Source organism: Grus americana, chromosome 1 (assembly GCF_028858705.1).
Source record: "Grus americana isolate bGruAme1 chromosome 1, bGruAme1.mat, whole genome shotgun sequence".
NCBI classification, from domain to species: Eukaryota; Metazoa; Chordata; class Aves; order Gruiformes; family Gruidae; genus Grus; species Grus americana.
Genome location: NC_072852.1, coordinates 61,798,831 through 61,822,499, shown reverse-complemented (window position 1 = coordinate 61,822,499; position 23,669 = coordinate 61,798,831). Strand labels below are relative to the sequence as shown.

At 41.3% G+C, this 23,669-nt stretch overlaps 2 protein-coding genes across 3 annotated transcripts in view; one reads left to right on the top strand and one right to left on the bottom strand.

Moving 5' to 3' along the window:
- The window catches only part of WASHC4 (WASH complex subunit 4), a 64,464-nt gene extending 59,679 nt beyond the window's left edge, over positions 1 to 4,785 (top strand). The window contains exon 34 of the mRNA XM_054846489.1: positions 4,626 to 4,785. The gene's annotated coding sequence lies outside the window, so the exon portion shown is untranslated. The remainder of the gene's footprint in view (positions 1 to 4,625) is intronic.
- The window catches only part of APPL2 (adaptor protein, phosphotyrosine interacting with PH domain and leucine zipper 2), a 38,806-nt gene extending 17,807 nt beyond the window's left edge, over positions 1 to 20,999 (bottom strand). Inside the window, exons 1-7 of one of the 2 annotated variants that reach the window (XM_054846524.1) lie at positions 20,766 to 20,999; positions 15,644 to 15,742; positions 4,798 to 4,857; positions 4,257 to 4,328; positions 2,334 to 2,421; positions 290 to 331; positions 110 to 168 (exon numbers count right to left, since the gene is read on the bottom strand). In XM_054846524.1, coding sequence (XP_054702499.1) covers positions 110 to 168; positions 290 to 331; positions 2,334 to 2,421; positions 4,257 to 4,328; positions 4,798 to 4,857; positions 15,644 to 15,742; positions 20,766 to 20,819 — 474 coding nt within the window. In that variant the 5' untranslated portion in view covers positions 20,820 to 20,999. The remainder of the gene's footprint in view (positions 1 to 109; positions 169 to 289; positions 332 to 2,333; positions 2,422 to 4,256; positions 4,329 to 4,797; positions 4,858 to 15,643; positions 15,743 to 20,765) is intronic. The other variant, XM_054846532.1, reaches the window with a different exon arrangement.
- Between the last annotated feature and the right edge of the window lie 2,670 nt (positions 21,000 to 23,669).

Here is a 23,669-nt window from a genome sequence, read left to right as displayed (position 1 = left end):
TCGAGCTACTGTGAATTTAACCGATGAACTCTCCAAAGTTCATAAGTGAACAATGATGCAGACAGAACGGCTGATGAAAACTTTTCCTTTTCCCTTTCATGTTTGTTACCTTTTCATTTTCTTTCCTTTTCGGTAACCTGCTATACTTTGCCATGGACACGTCATGTTCTGTAGACAAGGAATATTATTTTTTTTAGAAATGTGAAGTATGTGTGTGCGTAGATTAAAAATGTCTTCTGTGATATAACAGGTGCACATCATTAGAAACAAACAAAATAGGGAAACATACCATTGCTAGCAAGGCCAAAAAGATCCTTCAATGTGCTTACTTCTGGAAAAGAGAAATCAAATATTCAAAGTAAAAACAGCTGTAAACACTTGGTTCAACTGAGACCATTTAAGGCACATTTAATGCCTAAGTCACTCCAGTCCTTTCACAGCAGAGATGCATAAGTTGTGCCTGTCTTGAAAATGATAAACCAGATCAGCTGGTGGCCATCAGAAGGCCCACCACTATCATAAAAGATCGGTAGTTCTGAACAACTTCCTTACAATGCTTAGGTGGTGCTGAGAAATCTAAGTCCCAGAGACACGTGAACCAACCCCCTTTCCCGTACATGAATCCCCATCGATGTGGAACCTTTTTTGCTAAGTTTCTCTGTGGAAAGAAGTATGTATCTAACACATCTGACTGCTGGCTACGATGCTTGCATAACAAGCACTGGCCACGAGTTCATGATACAGGTAGAAGGAAGAAAAACTAAACAGGCAACTCAACCTTCACAAGAGCTGAGCACAAGCTACCCTCAGTGTCCGTACCAATGTATGCTGCAACTGGCAAAATCCTTCTCAAAAAGCTATGAAAAAAGCATGTTCACAAAAACAGACACTATGCAAATGTGAAAAGAACAAGGGGAAATTGTAGGATGTCATCACGGTCTCTGATTATTTGTAACAACCTACTCATTAATCAGCTTTTTTCTCCCCAGAACACTTCTTCATGACTCTAATGCAGAAAGACAGAAATTCTTCCCAGGTGTGACTAACTTGTACCTAAAAGTTTCTACAGTATTCAATACATGGACATAACAAGATCAAAAGTAAAAACAAGAACACAGTTCATCTACCTTGCTTCCTTCTTTAATCCTACGATGAAATTTCAATATGGCCAGGTGTCTACTAAAAATGCTGTTCTACAGACTGTGTCAAGAGGAAAATGGAGGTGGTGATGGATGGCTGAATAGAACAAAAAAGATTTTTCATCCAGGGAAGATGAAGAAACTTTCATTTTTTTGTCATGAAGCAGCTGCAGGTTTGGTTGCAGGCTTCACTTGCATTTTCTTTTTATGTCTTCTTTTATGAACCAGGGGCAGAACCCATAAAGATGGGAGCAGAGTCACTGTATTAGTGAAGCCACATTAAAGAGGTGGAAAAGTTTTTGTAGAACCAAGATCCCACCATCCAAATACTGCTTTATATTTGACATTATATTATAAACAAGATATCCACTAATATAGACACCTTCGTATCTTCACAACTTCAAATGAGATGCTACAATATAAGGAACCTAAACCCATCACTATTTTTGCTGTAGTTGTTTTGTCTCCCATCAAAATGATGTCTTTAAAAAGTACACAAACAGGACTGAGTTTAGGCAGTTGAGAAGTAGCTTTAAAAAAAACCAAAAAAACCCTCAAAATAACACACCCCTCCCGCTGCAGTAACGACTCATGTTTCTGTTGCATGAGTAGGTTAGAGCGTCCTTGACATTGAATACAAACTTGTTTCTTTTGCAATTGCACCAAATGTTTGCATTATTGCTTTGCTGTTTAAGTAATGAATTTCCAAGCTTGTGCAATCAGGTTACTTGGAAATACCCTTGGACAGCAAGGATTTAAAGCGGACTGATTCTTTCAAAGGGAGGGAATATGCTAGACTGAAGCTAAAACCCCATTCTTGTTTGTGGTTTTCAAACACAAAAATACTGTTTGCAAAACAGATTCACTACTAAATTTCCCTTCTTTAGGCAATTATAACATCAATGACTTCAGTGAAATCACACTAGTGTAAAAGCAGAGTGACCCTGCAAAGACCAAAGCTGTGTATTTTCAAACTTGCACCATATGGTGCATAAAATGTTATATGGTGAACTTGCGCTGTTTATGTCTGAGTAAAAGCATGCACCTGTCAATGAAATTCTGTAGCAGAAAAAAAAATTACACAGAAAACTTTTCTGTGAATCATCAAAAACCAAATTATTACATGGATTATATCTCAGTTTATTATGAACTAAGCAAGAAGGAACATAAGGAAAATTAAAACGTAAAATTTACCTGTGAGATCCTTTTCCCGAAATTGTATTATTGGGAGAACCATCGTATCTGCGAGCTGTTTTGCCAGTTCAGAATGAAGAATATTGAGCTGAAACAGGGAATAGAGGAATGTCCTAAGACACAGTGTAAATAAAAACCCAACCAAACAGCACTCCACCACTGTTGAAGAAGCACACCTGTCATTTGTGCCCAGCAGACAAAAAAAAAAAAAGGATATAATGTACTTCAGTGCTTAAAATACATTTCTCAAGATATGCGAGACAGATGAGGATTTTTCCCTAAACGCTTAATTCCTGCCTGGTGTTTCCCAAGGATCCAAGAACTTTCCAGTTCCCACATACTATATTAGGGCAGTTCATTTGACCATTAATTCTAATGCTTAACCCAACAGAATTTAATCTGTAATTTGCCTTTATTAACCAGTTTTTGTTAGTCTCTACACCTCAGAGTTACATTTCCACCACCATGACTAGAATCGTTTTCCATTCTTGAGGGTTACCCGGGACACAAACACAACAGGGGGTAAACACAATGAAAGGTCCCATTCAAATATTTTACCCTTAGAGCAGTTTCCCATTCCTGTTTTTGTAACTGTTTCTCTAAAATTCCGCACATTGAAACATATTTTAAAGCGCTTGTGTGACGTTCTTCAGCTTGAAGGCAAGGCTCTGATGTCAGTAGTGGCATGCTGAGAATATTAGATGGATTCAGGTAGGACAACTATCAATCACTGCTGCTCAAGCGCCTGATACTACAAACAAGGAGGATGCCACATGCTGACATGATATTCTGCCCACTTGCTCACGGTATCCTGGAGGCCTCTGTGGGGTTATGCAGGTGAGGATGAAGTCACTATTTCCCAACAGATGATACAAAACTAAACGAGAGCAATTCAATGCCTGTAGAACAGGCACAGGGGGTAGCTCACACACAGAAAAGGAGATTGAGGAATGGAGCAGGTTCATCTGCTCCCAAATGGGATAGTTCTCTTGCACCTGGGAAGGAGAAAGTTCTTATTTTGATTTATTCATAGTTCACACAGACAAGTACAAGACTTGTGACAATAAATGTTCCTTTCAAGTATCCCCTGAGAGCAGATGTGCAGCAGGAGAAGCCTACGGGAAAAGTTAACCTTTGGAATTCCTATCACTATATTGTCAAGAGTTATCCGTTGGCTCTAAAAAAAATTAACTTATTTTTTGCCCCACAACCCTCCTATCTCCACTCCCAAAAAGTAGACCGCAATACAGCCTTTTGCCGAACAACTTTTCTGATTGTACAGCCCTGCTCACAATAGAAAATGTGATGTGACAAAGTTAAGCAATAAAGACCTAGATACTAAGATGATACTGAAATGTTATATGGGCAGGTCTAACAAAAGCATTTAGAAAAACTCTCAGTACCCAGCAGCAACCTATGAAGAGTAGGAAGTGCTCAGCACGCACAGCAGTAGTACCCAACATGCCTTCAGCAGGCATTTCTGCAGCCTCCTCCAGACATCTCTGGATTCTGCGTGATCTCACAGCAACTAAACTGCAACTTCACTAATTCACAGCTGCCCAGCATCCATCCCTGGCAGGTTTTGGCTCAAACTGCAGTGTTTAAAGCTTAAAAGTGAAAATGTCATTTTTAAATGGAATTAAATTAAAAAACGGCCCCAGCCTAGATGAAATACCCTGTTTCAGTCTCTCTTCTAATTCCTCTATTTAGGAAGTTCAGCTTCACTCTGAGGACAGCATGTGGGATGAAGCCACAGAAACAGCTCTAACCATTATGAAAGGGTGATGATATACCTCTTTATCCCCAATTAAATGATTTGGTAAAACTCAGGCACAATCTAGCTTCAGTGGAAAGTCTCAGGACCAAAAGAAAAAACACCAGTATTCTGTACTGTAAAAATAGAATATTCGCGATTCAAATTACCTCATCCACAACTTTTGAAAAGTAATGAAGGGTGGATATCACTTCTTCATCTCCTTTACCTAAGGCAAAATGCTGAAAACAGAAACACAAATTTGGTCAGTATAAAATACAACATGTGTTTGACTACAAAGGTAATGAATACTCCTACAAAATGCAATAATTGATAAAACTAAATGGACAGGCAGGAACCCATTAATACGTATTCTTTTACTCTACTCCTCGTTTCAAATGAAAGGATTTTGGACAACATATAATTAATGCTTATTATACTCATTTTAAAGTTATAGTCATACAACAGGAACAAACTGGTTTGCATCTTCATAAATTTATTAACTTGCATTTTGCACTTTTTTTTTTTCTTTTTTTAAGAATCTCAGAAGTGACCTAACTCCCTTGAACATCCTGGGGAATTTTACAACAGCCTTCACATGAAACCAAGTAAAACAAATGCCATAAGCACTTCTGCAAACCACACTATTTACACAAACTTCTTCGCAAGTGCTGAGGCTGAAAAGAAATCAAAGTCATACGTTGAACATACCTGCTTTTCATATGCAAGGAGCTGCTTCGAAAGCTGTTGCGTGGCAAGACACATTTCATTCTACAAACAAAAGTGATGTGTTAACAGAAATAATGAAAGGCCTTCAGCTTTGCTGTTACTACTACTTTGTTACCAGCTTCCTGAGTGAATCTGCACCTATTTACACAAATATTGTAAACAACTAGTCCCAAAATACCTGCATAGAGAAGCAGTAATAACAGGTATGCTTCAGACCTAATCAACACACAGTTTCAGTTATTCAGCTGAATAGAGGTAGGAGTTGGGGTTTAGTTTTAGGTTTGCCCCACCCTCCAAAACAACAACCAACCTCAAACATGTAAGCTCTCATACCAGCATAAGAATGTTTCATCTTTCCACAAAATCTACAGCAATAAAGAGAACCTGTAGATGCACCTTTATATAATGCATTCATACTCAGGGAATACACTGATGCAATTACAGTGCTTTATGTTGACACAGGAGTACAAACCAGCACATAGTTCTGTACTTGCATGGCTAAACTGGCTAAAGCGCACACATCCTCAAGATGTGCTTACGCAAAGCAAGACTTGTAGGGAGGGCACATAATTTTCCTTGACAGCTGGAAAAAAACAGACAAACATTTGGATACGTCAATCTTTAATCAATGCATTCCTAACACTAATGTATCAACTGCTCTGTCCCTTGTTTGTTAACAATTACTTAAAACTGGAATAAAAGAAAAAGAGGAAGGGGGGAACTGGGTCTTAACCCCTGTCAAATCCTTTAACATAACCTATTCCTCTCTCCAAATACATAAGGCCATTGAGAGCTTGTAAAACTCAGAGCAATCTCTGAACTGCTTTAATAGCACCTTTTATGCTGGGGTTGGTACAGAAAACCATTAAAACTGGGACAGAGTTTGTGCACTCTCTTATTGTCCCTTGTCATCCTGAGCAAGCAGAGCATGGCACAGCTAACTATCTGGGCCAGAGATTCTGAAACACCCTTTACTTTGGTCTGATGCCACCTCTGACATACTGCATTACAGCCTGGTGCTTCTGCACCACCTTGGTGTGCGAGGAAGGAGGGTTAGTACAGACAGCAAGGCCCAAACATTTAGCCAGAGCCTTCAGTGCACCCAAGCGCTCAGAAAGAGCAAAGAGACAGTCACAGGCTAGATAGCAGCAGCTGTATGTGAACACACAGTAGGAAAAGATGAATGAGCTAATTCTGACCATCTTAAAACAGTATGGTGTAACACAGGTGGCTGGATATAAGAGAGCATAGGCCTTCCAAGGTACAAACAAGGGCTCAGAACTGAGTTAATCTGCGTCCAAATTCAGATCATGTGGACCCCATGACTATTCTCACCTCGCAGTGATTGATTAGTCTTGTTTCTTGTCTCAGACCAATTAGTAACGAGCATTATATTTTCATACAACAATAATGCCAAGGATTCATGTAAGATTTGCAGGTTAGCTATGCAGATTGCATAGTTTTTAATATGAAAAAGTTTTACAGAAACACTTGGCATTTAAGTATTTCCTAAGCCAGTGGATGGAAAAGGATGTCGTGCCTTATAATAAATTAACCAACCTTGTTAAGGGCTCAGGCAAGGATAGGAACAACCCTTAAAACTCTCTGACCCCTGGCTGTAAGAACACGTGAGAGACACTGCTTCCTTCAAAGCAGGAGCTAGCAAGCGATAACTTGATGACAGGAAGGATGAGACTCCGTGCGTGTGGACAGATGACATTAAAAGGGCTTGTTTGTTTGTATGCATGTGGGTGGAGTACAAAGATGAATTTAAGATTACAAAAAGACGCAGAGGTTCTCAGACCTGGGATCTTTTTCATAAACACAACCTTGAAGATAGAGCTGAGTAAGAACTGCAAGAAGATTAAGTCCTCACACAGCAACTGTGATGCCACCTGTCAGTTGTACAGCTGGGTCAGGGTGAGAGAAATCTTTTGAAATAAACTGAGTATTAGAAACATGCCTCTTTTTTTTCCATTTTTGTTTCAGTTCACTTATTCCTGCGAAGTCTGCAACTGTATGGTCTGTTCTGAATTTGGAAAGTAAATGCTTCTGGCTTAAACTTGTTAACACTAAAAGAAGCTTCAGAATAATGGGTTGACACCAAAGGCAGCCTATTCCTTTGTGCTAGCCATCCTCAAAGCTTCTACCAGTTTGTTTTTTAAAGACTACCAGATCCTCAATTTCCTCACCCAATATCCAAAGAGTAATAAAGAGCCTCATTACTCATCTGTGTGGGACAGTTTGAAGATGGGCAATGCAAAGAATTGTATGGAAGAAGCATCTCCCAGTGATCACCACTCCCCAGGAGCAGTCCCCAGTATGTGACAGGATAATGGGGGAAATACATAAACCCTGAGGGTCTCAAAGGGGTGTAAATTAACATCATCATATCAAATATATGATCAGGTGACAACAGTCACATATAGACCCCAAGCAGACATTCATGGCATGCTACTCCAGGTACAGAACACATTGATGGAAGGGCCTGACACAAAATTTACTTCAGGATTTTGGGCTGATTTTGGGACAACAGTTCCACACACCACTGATATCCCACTGATGCCAGCAGGTCATATTTTTCATTTATAGGCTCGGTTCTTTGTGTCAGAACACCACAAATTTGTTACTCAATCCCTGTCCATGTGGAAGAGTTAAGCCTGGGTCCTTCATCCTCCCTCCCAACCTCTGCCAGACTTTGTTCCCATTAGAGGTACAAAATCATTCATTATATCACAAGGAAAAAAACAAACCAAAACAAAAACCAAACACACACACTCCCAAACAGTTGTGAACAAAGTAAATTAAGCTAGTAAATTGAAACAGCCACATTGCATAAGGAACAGGAAGCAGGCAAAGTGCTCTGCTGACCTAGTGGTAATACTGCATTGCTGAGCACACTAATCCGGGAAAGTTTGGTTTAATCCTCCTCCCATTTCTTCCTAATCAGCCTTCTCCCTGCCCCTCCCTCCCACTCCCCCACTACTAATCAGTCTCAAGACTTAAAAGTTATTTGCATTACTTCAGTTGACAGATCCACTAAATCCAGGGAAATTATTTCAACAGGTTTTAATCTATTTCCAAGACATTTTCCCATGGAATACAGCAACATTCACATCTTTTATCCTGAAGTGACTGAAATTCAGTATACCACAGCAAAAGAAAAGCTACAATACAATCCCGACTGCCTGCTCCACATCTCCTCCACATTACCTTGACATTTCAGAATTCATCAAGCATTTGAGGAGATGACGTATCAGGCAGAAACTCAATAAAATCCTGAACAGAAATCCAAGTATTCTAAATGAAGGCAAAATTAACCAGTATTGGATCTCACAAATACATTCATTTTCATGAGATGATTTTACTCAACAGGGAAAACATCATTGCAGCCTTAATGTAAAAAAAGTATACTAGAAGGAAGGATGGACTGTATGCAAATAGATACCAAGCAATCAGTTATGATTACAGATGCACTGACTTTTTTCTTTTTCTTTTTTTAACCTTCACTGGCATGCTAGGGTATGATAGCCCTAGGAATAGATTTTTACAAAGTTCACTAACACCAGTTCACATGGGTAAGGTAATGGAAGGGGTGTCTTGAATCTAGCATTAATCTATCAGAGATTAAAAAAACCCAACAGATTAAAAAACATTGTTTAATTCAAGTTATTTCAGTAGCTGATCCTGCCTTCAAATAAGTCAGCAAGAAAGTGTCCAACTGTTATTTTCTGATCTAGTGCCAAAGCAAAGGCATGTGATTTTTCTGGGTTGATTCCACCTTCTTCTTTATCACCTTTATTCACCAAGCTGTTCATATCATCAGAAGAGAGTATGATTTTTCTGTAACCTGTTTGCAATAAAATCTCAATGCTGTTAACCATTTACCAGTGAGGCAGTCCATCCCTTTTTAGAGTCTCTGTTTGTATTTTTCCAAAATAAACTCTGAGGGCTAACACATTGAAATCCAAAGATATTTCTGTAGACGATTGTCTAACAGACTCCAGATTTGAGGGCATGTAAAGGATTAAGTTGAGCTATAAATTAACTTCTAAAGACAGAGAACTATTACAGCCTGTCCAATTCCAATCCCAATATAATGAAGATTTCTGCAAAGCTACTTTCCTACTCCAGCTAAAGCTGGCATTTTTTAAAACTCTGCAAATAACCAGCACACAGAACTGCCAAAGGCTTCTTCATGTAAATAAGCAAAATACTGGTAAAGGTATTTATTCATACACCCTGTACATGCAAAATGACACATAATAAAATTTGGCTTACAACTGGGAAAGTTTAATGCCTCATAAACGAGAAAGAAAACAACAGGTAGGTGGTTGAAGGAGGAGGTCCATGAGGCAGTTGCAGCCTTCTCATCCTTTCAGAAGTAGGGAACACGTTTACTTTCAAAACCAGACACAGCACAGGAAGAACTGGGTCTTGATACAACAGTTTTATGCAGCTCTGTCTACACATGCACGTCATCTTCCTACAAAATAGAATTCTCCAGCAATCTAGTAAATGTTATAGTCCTACAGGCTTAAGTTTGCATATTAAACGGCTTGGAAACATGAACCCAAGGTTGAGAGAAGCTAAGCCTCACCAGGGTGCTCAGGCTGCCCAGCACTTTACAAGATGAGGCTAACATATGGCTTGCCCTGCTGCTGATTCACAGCATGGCATTCAGTCCTCACAAATGTTGAATGGTTCAGCAAAAGATTATCTAGAAGCTTCAAGAAATAGAAGACACTAGTCAAAACACTGCTGTAAAACAGCAAAAGCAGCTACAGTAGGATGGCTAGTTCAGTATGGAAAGAATCTCCTCAGTTTCTTGCAAAACAATTACTATCAGCGGGGCATCCATACATTTACGCCTCCTTGTAATACTCAGACCTCCAGATCCTGCTTAGCGCAATGTTAACTTGCTTCCAGGCACGGTACCAACTCCAACTTCATAGACAGTATTAAAACCAGCTCCCATGGCTTTGTAAATACATTAGTTCTCATGTGATAATGCTCTGCTTACCTCTATTAGCAACATATGGTGAATATGCCTCAGGAAGTGCAGAGGTGTATGATGCAAACTTACAATGGCTATGAAACAATAATATATACGGTATTTCACGGAAGTTGGTGCTGACAAATGTAATTTATCCAAGTGTTTGTCCTATCTAATATTCTACTGAAGATTCTCTATGTGGAGCTGAAAGTTTACAAAATGATAACTTAAACTTTATTGTTTCAAAAGGTTTCGGAGGAAAAAAGCTTTATCTTCAGAAAAGGCAACACAATTGTTCCCTCAGACATGAAGAAAAATCCTATCAGTCTTGTTAGTTTAGCAAGAATTTAAGAATTCTGAACACTTGTGGTTAGCTATGCATCATAATATAAAAAGCCATGCATGCCCTAGAGAGCTTGACACCTACCTACTGAGTTATAAGTGAAGTCAATATTCAGGAAGATGAAACAAGCAGAATTGTTGAAAAATGCAGACATGAGGTGTCATGAATTTGGGGAGAGAAAATGCTGGTATAAAGCACTACCTAAAATAGACTTGGACAATACAGGCTGTCCTGCTACCGATGTAATGTGGTATATATAACCCAAGACTATTGCCTAATTGTCAAGAGTTTTCTTAAGAGTCTGGACATAAAAAGGCAGTGAGACCCAGAGGTTGTTGCTGCTTTGCCTGTGTGACTCTGGAATCACAAGACAACTGCTCCCAGAGACACTGTTCTGCCGAACAGAATTACACATCACAATTCCATGCTGTTCTATCTCTTAGTAGACTGATAAAGGCAACATAGGTTTCTTTTTATTCCTCTTCTGCCATCACTGCTCTTAGTATCTAGACAGATTTGTCAGGAATAATGAGATGAAACCTCCTTCCAACAACAAAATACCGCATCTTACTCTCCTGTAACCTGCTTAACTGTTTATCCCTTCTAAGAGTCGGTACAGACAAAACAGTCTCCTGAGTTTTTAAATGGCATTTTGTTTAAAGATCCCAGCTGAGCCATTTCTATAGTATGATGAAGAACTGGAGATGATAGTAAAGCTCTGAAAATAATTTACAATGGCAGTGGGAAGTCAGGAAAGCAAACTGGGCAGACTTTGTTCATACACCATTGCAAAAGCCTCAGCATGCAACTTAGGTAAACGAAGTCTTCTAACAGTCCCTGCTTGCTGTATTACATATTGCTCAGGTAATAAAATGTCCAGAATGATGAATACAACATTCACATAAATCAGACAGCAGTAACGCCAGATGCAACATCAGGGCTTGCTTGAAAGGAGGAAGAAGTACAGGAATAAACTCTGCAAGGAAGATTTCCTCTATAAGACCATTAACGTGATAACTACTTCAGGGTACCACAGCACAGATGGGAGAACTAGAGCAGGAAGTACAACACGTACTCGCACAAATGTGGTTCATTATATTTACACACATGGGCTTGCCAGATCAACCAAACCTTACTCCTTGAGCACAGCTCATACATCTGGTCCCTGTGACTTCTCCTTAATCACAGCATCATACATTTGCCTTGTAGCATCACTGTCTCTGTTTTATTAAAGAACTCCACGTGCGAAATAGAGTCACCACCCATCACATCTGGTATGGGTGCCCAAAGAGGTGCAGAGCAACTGGGGGCTTGTCACGAGTTGGGGTCCTTGTACTCAAAGGCAATTTGCTAGCAACACATCATCCAGTTGCAGCCTAGTGTTATCAGCCCTTCCACAGCAAGTGGCTCCAGGTGCCTAGGCAAAGGATCCACCGCTACACCCTGCAACGCCTCCACCCCGCGACAGGATGCTGCAGACCCTCCTTCCACTCTTGGGACAAAAGCAGTTTCAAGTCATTCCAAAGGTCTGTCTACATCATTTACCGTAGCCCATCCCAATGAATGCACCCATCCCAACAATTGGCCTACTCTCATTAGAAAAGTTAAAGGCATGCAAAATGAAGTCCTGCTTGAATATATTTGTCTGAAAAGTTATGTCCCTAGCACCTAGCAGAAATCTGTAGCTTAATAAATAAATAGTAAAATTAAAAAGGGATGTTCAAAAAGATTCCTACTTTCCTAAGCATTTTAAAAACCTCTGGGCAAATATTTCTCTCTCACATTCCTTTCAAACTCACTTACCCAAGTGTTTAGAACAGCTTGAGCTGCCAATTTACAAACTTACTGCTGCTCTGCACACAAAGTAGGGTTTTGGGAAAAATATATGCATATAGCCACATGGATAATTAACAGCTTGCAGTTGGTACAAATTGCTACTCCCCTGAGACTTTGCACTGCATCCATTCAGAACCATCAACTATTGTTATTTGATCACAAGCTGCAGTGGTTTTAATTACATGAAAATCTGAGTTTTCATCACAAGAAACACCAAACTTCTAGTAAACTACTCCAGAAAATCTTGAAAATATGGTTGAGACATCTAGGAAGTTTTGAAGTTCAGAATGTAGTTAGGAAGAAAACAAGATAAATGTTTCTTAAACCATGATTACTGTTTTGAGGGGGCATAAACCCTGATTTTTCAATACTGTGGACTGGTACAACCCCCTGCTGTTTTGTCTGACTGCCATGACTGTGATTCCAGCCATTTTTACGGCTGTGCAAACAGAACTTGTGTCATTGCTTCAAAGTAGGTCGGTAACTGTAATTCCTGTTTTACAGATAAGGAAATTAGAGTAGGGGATGATAATGACTTTGCGAAGACAAAAAAGTCAGGAAAATAAAAAGACAAATTCAGAACCTGGCTTCATGCTACTCTCAACTTTTACACTCTATTAAATTTTGTTCCCTCTCAAAATGAGAAGGGTTGGTAGCACTTCCTAACGTGTCGCCAGTGAGGCCCAGACATCTCTCCGAAAAACAGATCAGCAAAAGCCGATTTTCTCTCAAGCTGTATTAGGCAGCAAAGAAATGTTACACATAGATTTTTCTTAACTGTTCATTCACGTTTGGTGGGCACTTCAGATTACACTTCTTTCATGTGTTCTGGTTTAACCTGGCAGGCAGCTAAAATGACCACACAGCCATTCGCTCACTCCCCCCAAAGTGGGATGGGGGAGAGAATCAAAAAAAAGTAAAACTTGTGGGTTGAGATAAAAACAGTTTAATAGGACAGAAAAGGAAGATAATAATAATAATAATGAGGATAAAAGTACATACAAAAAAAGTAATGCTCACCACCCCCTGACTGATGCCCAGTTAGTTCATGAGCCCCAGCCCTCCCCAGCCAACTCCCTCCAGCTTATATACTGAGCATAACATCATATGGTACGGAATACCCCTTTGGCCAGTTTGGGTCAGCTGTTCTGGCTGCGTCCCCTCCCAGCTTCTTGTGCACCTCCTGCGGAAGGCTCATGCCTCCTCGATGGCAGGGCCTGGGAAGCTGAAAAGTCCTTCACTTGATTGTAAACAATGCTTAGCAACAACTAAAACATCAGTGTGTTATCAACATTGTTTTCACACTAACTCCAAAACACAGCGCTACACCAGCTACTAGGAAGAAAATTAACTCTGTCCCAGCCAAAACCAGGACATTATGGCAACTGCAATCAAAGTTTTGTAATAAGGTATGTGCCTCTCAAAAACTGAGGGTGAGTTCAGTCACAAAGCATGTCTTCCTTTGAAATATTCAGAAACAGCTCTTAAAAGGAAATATTGATATTTGCAAAGCTCCGTAAATTAGTCAGAAATCAATGTTAGCCTATAAAACACTAACATTCTCTTGGAAATTAACCACCATATATGGATGAATTATTTCCATTAATTTTTATCTAAAAAACAGACTTTTGCTCCAATTTTAATGTATTTTTTTATCTCATGCAAAAATAGCAAGACTTTTTAAAATGTGTCTAGGAAAAAAAAAAGAAAACATTTCCATTTTCTTTTCCACTTACATAATTAATATGATCTACTTATGCTTTCTTGTTACTGCAATGTCTTTTTTTTGCCACTACTGGATCCCAAGACCACAAACCCAAACTGAAGCCACAACACACAGTGATTCCCATGGAATTAACAGCAGAAGCAACAACACTAATAACACTAAATGCTGAGCCAACGTCCTTGGTAAAGTCCCTAATACTGGCCACTAAACCTGAATCTTCCGAAGTCAATGGTGGTGTAGGGTGCCCTCCTCCACATTCTTACAAAGCTTGACTTTAAACAACTGCTATGCACCTCCCATCTCAAAATGGCATCGACCATCTGATGAAGTATTTCAAGGAACACATCCAATATTCACAATTGACTGAATATTTAGATCAAAGTAGAGCAGAAAGCATGCAGGAAGAAAGTGGCCAAGAAGTGCTGGGAAAATGAAGATTCAGTAGTACTGCAAAACGCAGATAAGTAAATGCGCTGAGACAGTGAGAAGAAAGAGGAAATGTCATAACTGTGGGGCAACAGAAATGGAGAAGGCTAAAAATCGAGATGGAAAGGAAGAGGCAAACAAAAGCAGACAAAGCATTTTTTCATGCTTCCTAAAAATGCCATCCTAAAAAGGCATCAACCAGACAAAGGAATGTGTAGTTCACAACCTAGACACTTAATAATCAAGCCATATTTATCCTCTGATTTCCTTCTTTCACCTATTTCAATCCTACCTGCTCCTTGGTCTCAGATTTCTACCATCCAACTTACCCACACTCTTGCTACTCTTAAAGCTCAATGACTCTACCAAAATGACTATAATTGACTTTCAGTGCTGATTTCCTGTCACCTCTCCAGCCCCTGGCTATGTGCTGTATTGTTTTCTAAGTGTCTGAGCTGTGCTGAAAGGCTCCAAGGCTCTGCATTTGCATGAGACATGAAGACCCTGAAGCTCTCTGTAGCTGGATCTTCCAGGTGTAGGTAGCCAGATCCTGGGCAGATGGCTCTTTCTTCTAAGTCATACTATCAGTTACCCAGAAGAGTAATCCCACCAAACGGGACATACGCTTGCAGTAGTTTTATAGCAGAACTGATTCCTGATAACATAAGAATCAGGCACTCAGTCTTCCAGTAAACTCAAAATACCCCCATTCTCCTCACCCTTCTGCGTCCTCTGATTTACCAGCTTAATAATAGAAAAGCTGTTGTTTCTAAGGAACCCAGGTATCTAACCTACATAAATACTTGCAAAAGTTCCACGACATACTGTGTATGTCTTTAAAGACCTCAATACGGTAGTTTGAAATATCTAACTTCATGCACATGGGAATCCTAGCTTCACTGAAAATCACTCAGATGTATAATAATGTTTTCCAAAGCACTGGGTATAATTTACCTAACAAGTTTTACTTCCAAAGGGATTTAGTCATCTAGGTCATGTAAGTACTTTAGAAATTGTTATTTTTCTTCTGCTCCTGCTCCCATATTTTTCACACTGACTACTTTAGGTACTCAAATATGACTCCAACTGTACATTCTCTCTGTAATCAATGGACATAGACAGTTCTTTCCAATGGTGAGTCACAGCATCCAAGTTAGATGCTTAAAGTCAGTGTGAATACCTATCTGCGTATTGTGTCTACGTTTAGGCAAGCAATTTTGTCATGGTCGGCCTTCCAACTTACCATAAGGTAAGGAAATACTACAGTTTTTCTTTTATTAATTATCTAGAGACAGACAAAGCAGGTAAGATTTTTTTCATGTGTATGATTTCTGAACATCAAGGCGTGAAGGGGCTGAGATATCAGATGGAAAACACCCACAACTCCTCTTAAACCACAAGAAGTGTAGGTACTTGGCAACTTTCATGTAAATAACAGCATCATAATAGCAATTTATCTTCTTCTGCACACGGAACAAAAGAAACACAAATGAAAAATTACCTGAGCACCGTAGACTCGTTGCATTGCCTGAAGCAACTGGTTTGTATATTCAGTAAGGGTTCCTGCATCTTCTTCAAATACACTGAGCAAAGACCGAGTCTTCAATGGAAGAAAAAAAGCGAATTGGTTTAGTCCCAAGTGAAAATATTAAAAAGAATAATAAACAACTCTAAATAAATGGTAACAAAAAATACAAATCAATCAGAAATAATAAGCCTTGAACTTTGCATTATTCTGTTTATTCAGAATCTAAAAACATGTAGAAATTAGTCCTTCTATTATGGATAGGTAAACTGAGGCATAAGGAAGCGAAGTGATAAAATGCTGTGGCCAAATCCTGAGTCCCAGCCTCTTGCTGTAACTAAGAGACATTCCTTCCAGCATAATCAGGAATGTAAAAAATCCTGAATATCTGCCTGCTGACTATAGTAATCCAAAGCACATTAAGGACTCTCGGTCAAACACCAATGCTTGCTTACTTTACTTCTCTAATGTCAGACTGCACTAAAAGCACCCCTTTCCGTGAGATAATTTACAGAGTATTATTCACTCTCAATTGTCTTGAGCAACTCTTAAAGGGCCACTGCCAAAGCTAGCTGACATAATCAGACAAACGTAATCAGACCAAACAACTGAGTGTTCATCCATAACAACAGGCACAGAAGTATACACCCACTCAGAGATACCCCGTACTTTCTCCATTCTGCTAGCTCATCCTTGTCAGCAAATGGGAGGAAAAAAAGAGCATAATGACTTGTGTTATCTTAAAGACACAAATTCCGTTGGTTTGTTTTGGTGGAAACATCAGGAACAAAGAATTATGTTGCGACACAGCTCCTGAGATGGGAAACAAAGATATCTCAGAATAATGCTGAGCTCCAGAATTTGCTAGATCAAGACAATAATGAAAGAGAGAAGGTTGTCCCTTTAACAAAGTTGTGATCCATCCTTAGTCTTAATTTTAGTAAATCCAATCTATTTGATGCTAACTGGCAATGTCTTTCCATCTGTACAGCTAGCTAATTTATATGACATAAATTACTTTCATCTGCTAACGTGAGAGGCACACATAAACTCCAGTACTTTAATAATGATGTCAGTCCTGTAACAGAGCAAGTGCTTTATCTATCCTCCTATTATAGGACTCTTTAATGTACCTGAAGTATCCAGGTTTGAATCTGGGAAATTTATTTCAAAGATTTAAGATAGATTTAAGTTGCTCCACTATTTTAACAGAAGGCACATGTACTTCCTCCTAGCAGTTATTCTTCTCTGCAAAACTCTCTGCCTAGACTTTACGGTTGTCTTGAAAAACTCAGGATCAGCATCCTTCAAGAACCCTGGCCTAAGATTAACTGTCATTTCATCTCTGCTGAGAAGTATCTAAGCCAGAAATTAGTGTTGCTCAGCAGTTAAAGTACATGACTTGGGAGTCAGTCCTTGGGTTCCATTCTAGACATTGCAAGGGAGTACTTCCATACTTTCAATAACTCTAAAGATCTCAACATTTCAGTCTAACGCACTAAGCTGCTACAATACTTCCTACCTTAGAGACACTGGCAGTCAATGCATTTGGGAAACTAGTTTGAGATCTTAGCATGTAAGGAGATACGCAATACAAAGTACTGTTTTTAAATAAAGAGAACATAAAAACCAAAAAATGGAGAGAAGGCCAAGTCAATGAAATGGATACCAAGAACTCAAACTTATAAAAGACCTTTGTGCAGAACCTCCCTACAAGGACAGTGGCATGATTTTGAAAGTTTTCCACAATAAGCTATTATTTCAGTAATTGAAAACATACTGCTTTTCAAAATATCTGTTTTAAATGTTTTATCTTGAATGATGCATTAAAACAAGCAAAACTAATGCCAACAAATTATCTCCTACCTCTACAGTGCTCGTCTTCCCTGTATTGTGTTATAACGGCACATGAAATGCACAGGGTATGAAGATGATTAAAACATAAATATGGGGAAGGTAAAAATGATAAAATTTGACTCAATGTTTATCAACACAAATCTCAAGCCAAGATCTAAAAATTCAAAAGAAATTGCCTGAAGTAGGCTACAAATCACACATTTCTGCATGCTGGAAAAGGTTTCCAAACACACTAATGTCAGCCAGATTCCTAAATCTTACTGAATTTTTGCAGATTCAGTGTTTCAGATGTCTAAATATGGACTGAAGTAGAACAGCTCTGGGAAATAATTTCTGAAAGTCTTGGCCTCAGTTATTAGCACATTGTTCAAAAATAATAAAAACAATAAATGATTCAAGCAGTTTGGAAGTTATTCTTGGAAACATTTATATTTAAGAACAGCATTTTAAATCACTGCAACAAAATACCAGCATGCGTATATTTTTGTTGTTGCTGTTTTGACAAATTCTGGAATAGCAGCTAATACTGCTGAAATAAACCAGTGATCCAAATATTAAGCTAACATTTAGGAGGCCTCATTAATAGCACCATTATCTCAGCTTCTGGAAACACAGGAAAAAAATTCTACTTTCCCTTGGCTTTAGCATGACTGCTTACGTAAATTTCTCTCCTATTTTATGGCCAAACACTTCAAAATTAAGACAATTCTTGTGGCCTTTTTCAGCCAGTGCTTGGAGACAAATCAAGACAAAAGTACTATATTGTTGGAGAGAGAGAAATTAAGTCTCAGAAAACTGATGAAGAAATAACTTTGGCCTAATTCTCTTCTGTCTGGCTTGTAATTTACATACTTCATGTAGTTTATACAAAGTGAGGTTATATCCTCATTTTACCATCTCTCTGCATTGCTGTAAGTGACTGCACCAGGCAGAAAAGAATAGTCACTTTATGCAGAAGTAAATGATCACATAAGCTGCCACGCTCTAAGTTCTGTGGGTCAGAGACTGCCTTTTTGCTTTGATTTTGTAGCATCCAGCTCACAGAGGTCCCCTGTCGTGCTGTGAATCTAAAGATCTCCCTAAGAAAAAAGTAATAAAAATATAAAAGACTAGGAAAAAAAAATCTGCTTCCTTGCACGAAAAAATAGATTTCAGCAACACTGGGCCATTATAAAAAAATAAACAATGCCCCTCCCTCTCAAAGTTATAGGACTTGAACAAAAAGTAATGACCAAATCAAGCCAAAACATCCTGCAAATACTCAGGTTTTCACACAGCCTGGTACTTCCAGTAATTGCAAAGGAGATGTTAACAACCCTCATTTCAGGTCAGAAGAAAGATGAAGACCTCCAAATTCAATTCAGTGCACTGTTCAGCTGCTTTCAGTCAGTGTTACATTTTTAATCATTGAAGGAGATGTTGACAGAAGAGGTAAATGAGTTCACTTATGCTGCGTGTCAAGTTCTTCAGCTCCAGAATACACCAGAGACATTAATACTAAAAATGTTAAAAACCACTCATAATAAATCTAGCACATTTTGGTAAACTGTGGAACACAGAACAGGTCAGGCTGGCAAGGAACTCTGCAGGTCGCCTTGTCCAAAGCCCTGCTCAAAGCAGGGCTGACTCTGACGTTGTATCAGATTACTCAACACTTTTTCCAGTCTAGTTTTGAAAATCTCCAAGGAAGAGGATTCCACATACACCATATCAAACAGATGATGAAAAATCATTCTTACTAGGATTGGATTTCATGGAATTATATTAAAACAGGACAAGAAGAGGTGATCAAGATGAGCCCCAAGATTCATTGAGTCCTGACAGGTGCACATCCAATCTTTCCTTCAAAATGTCTCTTGACAGACTCCGTAAGACCTTTCAGCAATCTGCTCCACAGCTTACCTATTCTTTCCTCCTCCTGATCCATCAGCCAGTGAGTTAGGATTACAACAAAGGGCTACCTGGGAGCAGGATCCATGCTGATCCACCGTGCCCTCCCTTCTTCTTTACCTGCTTCAGCAATTACTGTTGTATCTCTGCACTACACTTTGCCCTCAAGTGCACCTTCCCCACCCCTCTGTGAAATTTCCACTCTTTCCCCTTCCCCTTACTTCTCTCTTCCACCCAAATTTCCCTCCTTCCATCCTCCTTTCCCAGCTCTCAAGGCCTCACACCTCTGTGTTGCCTGAAAACATCATAACATGGCATGTTCTTTGCTGTGGGGTTTCCACGGTCATCAGGGGTCACTTCTGCAGCAATGTTGCATCATGGCTTCCAGCAGCGGGGCACAGGGCGCTACACTAGGCTGGGCATAGCACAGAGGTGAGGGCACAAACGTACTCCCCTGCCTGCAGGGGTTGGGAAGAAAATGGCGGCAACCACCTGTCCTCGTTTCTCAGACTCCTTCAGAAGGAGGTCACCTTTGGTGGGATCTACCTTGCCTTGTCTATCCCCACGGGAAGCCCCTGTAGCTGAACTACCGCCCTTGGGACTCGAGTGGGAAGGAGCAGCAGGCTGGCGGTGACATTCCTTCAGCCCACTTTTGTCACCAGGGCCAGGTGACTCACAGCGCAGAAGTCTCCCTTTCCCACAGGGACCTCGGAGGAAGACAGGGCACGGAGCCACGTGCACCTATCCCTCCCCAACACACCTCACCCCTTCAGGGCAACCCTCACAGTCAGCCAGCGCACCCCCAGATGGGCCAGCATGAGGAAAAGCCAAAGGTGGGGTCACTCTGAGGGAAGTGAGGAGCAAGCGTGCAGTGCCCCGACCTCCTCACACCCTGCCCCTCCGCGCTGGGGTGCGGGCCTCTTCCCCGGAGGTCCCTAGGAGTAGACACGGCTTGTTTTTCCCTGACATATGCCCAGTAGGAGACCAAAGCCTTCCCCCGGTGCCACACGGGTGTCGTTTACCTACTTCACAGCATCCCCGCGTCCCGACGGCTCCGACAGGCGAAGTCACCCTGACCCACTTCTCCGTCTGTCGGGAGCCCGCCCCGCTGCCCCGCCGCCTTACCCTCCTGCACCGCCTGCTGACACCCTTCTCCCCGCCCCGGGACGACTGCTCCCCGACCCTCCGGAGGTGTCAACCCACCACCGGCCCTGCGGGACCCAGCGGGCTGCCCGCCGGCACCGCCAGCTCAGGTGCGTCACACCGGCGGGCGGGCGGGCTCTCCCACTGCAGCGGTCGCGGCGCAGCTGCGCCCCCCGCCCCAGCTTCGCCCCTGGCAGCGGGCCGCTACCTGCGGGCTGTCCTGCAAAGCCTCTTCCAGGAGGAGTTTATCGACGGCGGGCATGTTGGCGCTGCGGTGCGGCTGGGCGCAGGCAGCTGGGTGCTCGGCGACGGCGGACGCCCGCTGGCACGCCCCGGCGGCGGGGCTCGGCGGCGTCCCTCCCCGCGGGGGCGGCCGCGGCTCTCCGCGGACAGCGGGGCACGGCGGCTGGCTGGCTGTCTCTGCTGACGGGGTGGGGGCGGCCGTCCGGAGCCGCTCACTCCTCCCAGTTCCCGTCCGCCGGAGGAAGCGAGTCACGGGGAGGGCTGGCGGCGGGAGGGAACGCGGCAGGCGGGGGGTGGCTTCCTGCCGCCATTAACTCCATGGGCCTGGCCGGCGTCGCGGTGCCCTCGCCCGTGGGGATGGAGGCCCCAGATGGAGGACGCCCTATCCCCTCCTCCCCAGCTGCAGGCAGCAGGGGCAGTAATGGCCTCCCACAGCCCCGCTCTTGGCTCCATCCCCTGGACAGTAGGGTGGCGGGAAGGTGGGTGCAGCAGGGGCAGTGGGATCCCCCCCTCTGCTGAGGGTGATCTCCCTGGCTGTAAGGGTGCGTGGGTGTGATGGAAACGAGGGTAGGATCTCATCCTCCAGCCTAAGCCTGTGGGGCTTGAGGACCTCCGGCTGTGGGTGAGCCCTTTGCTGTGCCCCTTGGGGCGTCCCGGCTCCTCGGGGGCACCGCAGGGCTGGGGGCTGCCGGCGGGGCCAGCCAGGCTACTGGAGCCCCAGGTGGCTCAAAGAAGCATCCCAGGGCCTCGGCCACTTTCCAGGACCAGTGAAGCCACTGGCTAAGATAGACCTGCTTAGAAATGGCCCTCATTTGTGGCATCTGCGTTCATTCTTGTTTATGGACAACTCTGCAAGCGAAGCTGTGGGACCACAGAGTGCTCCAGGCTGGTCGATATCCACTCAGCCGTGACCGTCCACTTGGGGGGTTGGAAGGGATGAGTTTTAAGTTACTGGTCCTTCATGTACAAAGCCATGTTTTTATTACCGTCTCATTGCTGTCTTAATTGTGTTGGATAACTTTGGCATTTGGACATTAGCTTTGTTCAACTAAGCATCTGAATTAATGTTTTCAAAGTAAGCAGAGTCTTGATTGATGCATGAGTATTTCATTATGTTCATGTTTTTGAAGGGTGGCCCCTGCTCTCGGATGCCTCAGTTTCTCTAAAAGTCCAGAGCTACTGATCTGTATATCAGATGCTCCATGTTTGTCAGCTGTAGCCTTTGTTGTTCCAGTGTGGCCCAAGACAAAAATGGAAATACTGAAAACCAGAATCCCGTTTAAGAAGAAAACATTTTTGAAGAGTTTAGGAAGAATCTTGCCAGTTAAACAAAAATATTGGCTGTAAAATGATAAGGTGTTACCATCTAAGAAGAAATTTCACAGTCTTCAGATAATGCATGTTGCTGCCCTCTTTTAAAAGAACAATAATTTTTAAAAAACATGCAGCTTGAGTTGTAAAAGAATTCTGAATATTAGCATTGACCTGCTTTGCCATTGTGGTAAGTGCTTGCTCTTTGTGTCTAAATCCCAGTGGATTTTTCCACTCCTGTCATTCTTAAACAATGGTGAACATTTAATATGGCCAGAAAGGCGATTGCTAATACAGATTTTTTTTTTTTTCTGATTAAGAGACTGTACACAAGCAAGTGGCCTTAGGAAAGTTTTGCAGATCAGCTGAATGATTGTTTGCTTTTATTATGTATGAGAAATGCTCATTGAACCCTGTAATTTTGGCTCAGATATTACTGTGGGTCTGACATTGATTGGTATTGCTTCTGAAGCTCGTGATGGGACCTTTAACCCAATGTGCCAAGCCTGCCTTGGTATGACTCTGCTGCACTGGTCCTGAAGCTGGACTCCCTGTTCCAGGCCCTGGAGTAAGAACAGAGTTCTCACGTTCAATCCACTTTTCCTGCCTGAATAAAGATGCTGAGCCATAATAAAGATCACTAGCTAATACCAAAAATACCAAGTATGACAGTATATATTTACATAATGAGAAAACAAAAATAGATACGGCTTTATCATAATAATGGTCAAAAGTGGTCAGAGGTTTGGGGTTTTTTTTGCCTACAGAATATGAAGTACAGCACTAGCTCAGCATTAGACTTAAGAATCCATCACCGCTTCTGAGCCAATTTTGTCGGTCTGTGTTAAAGTCTTGTTTTTCTTTCTTCAGAGATTTTGAAAACATTATTTGAAATTCACTGAGGAAGACAAGACCATGCTTTATCAGATTTTCTGTATCTGTTAAAGTAGCTTCAGGGCATTTTTGAATATTTCCCAAATACTTCTGTTACAATTCTGTCCTTTTCTTTCCCCTTCTAGTCTTGAAATAGTTCAGCAACAGTTCTTCCCCATTGGGTTGAAGTGTTTCCTTCACTGAGAAAACATCGGCAGGGTTTGTGTTTTTATTTCACATTGTCTTCCCTGCCAACAGCTATAACCTTTAAGGCCTTATCTTGTTTCTCTTGATGGCTTTGTTTAGTCTAAGGTTCAAGTGTAGAAGCCTGTTGTCATTCCAAAATTGAGGACACCTATTTCCAGAACAGGTTCTACTAGTGTTATTTAAATAAAACAAAAAGCACTTCAGTGACTACTGAAAGGTGATGGTTTTACTATCTGTCATTCCTTTCTGCATCATTACTTACACAGCTATAAACTTGGTGGATTGCTTTTTTGTAGTGATCAAAACTTTTTTATTGAACTTTCCCACTACAGTCCAGGTGGTTTTGAATTTAAAAGAAAATCTTGCCTACTGATAATCGTAATTACGTTTTCCTTGTATTACTGATAATTGCAATTAATTTCCCAATCACCTAGTTTTATTAGGTCTCAAAAATTATTCTTCAGTCTTGGCAGCTCCA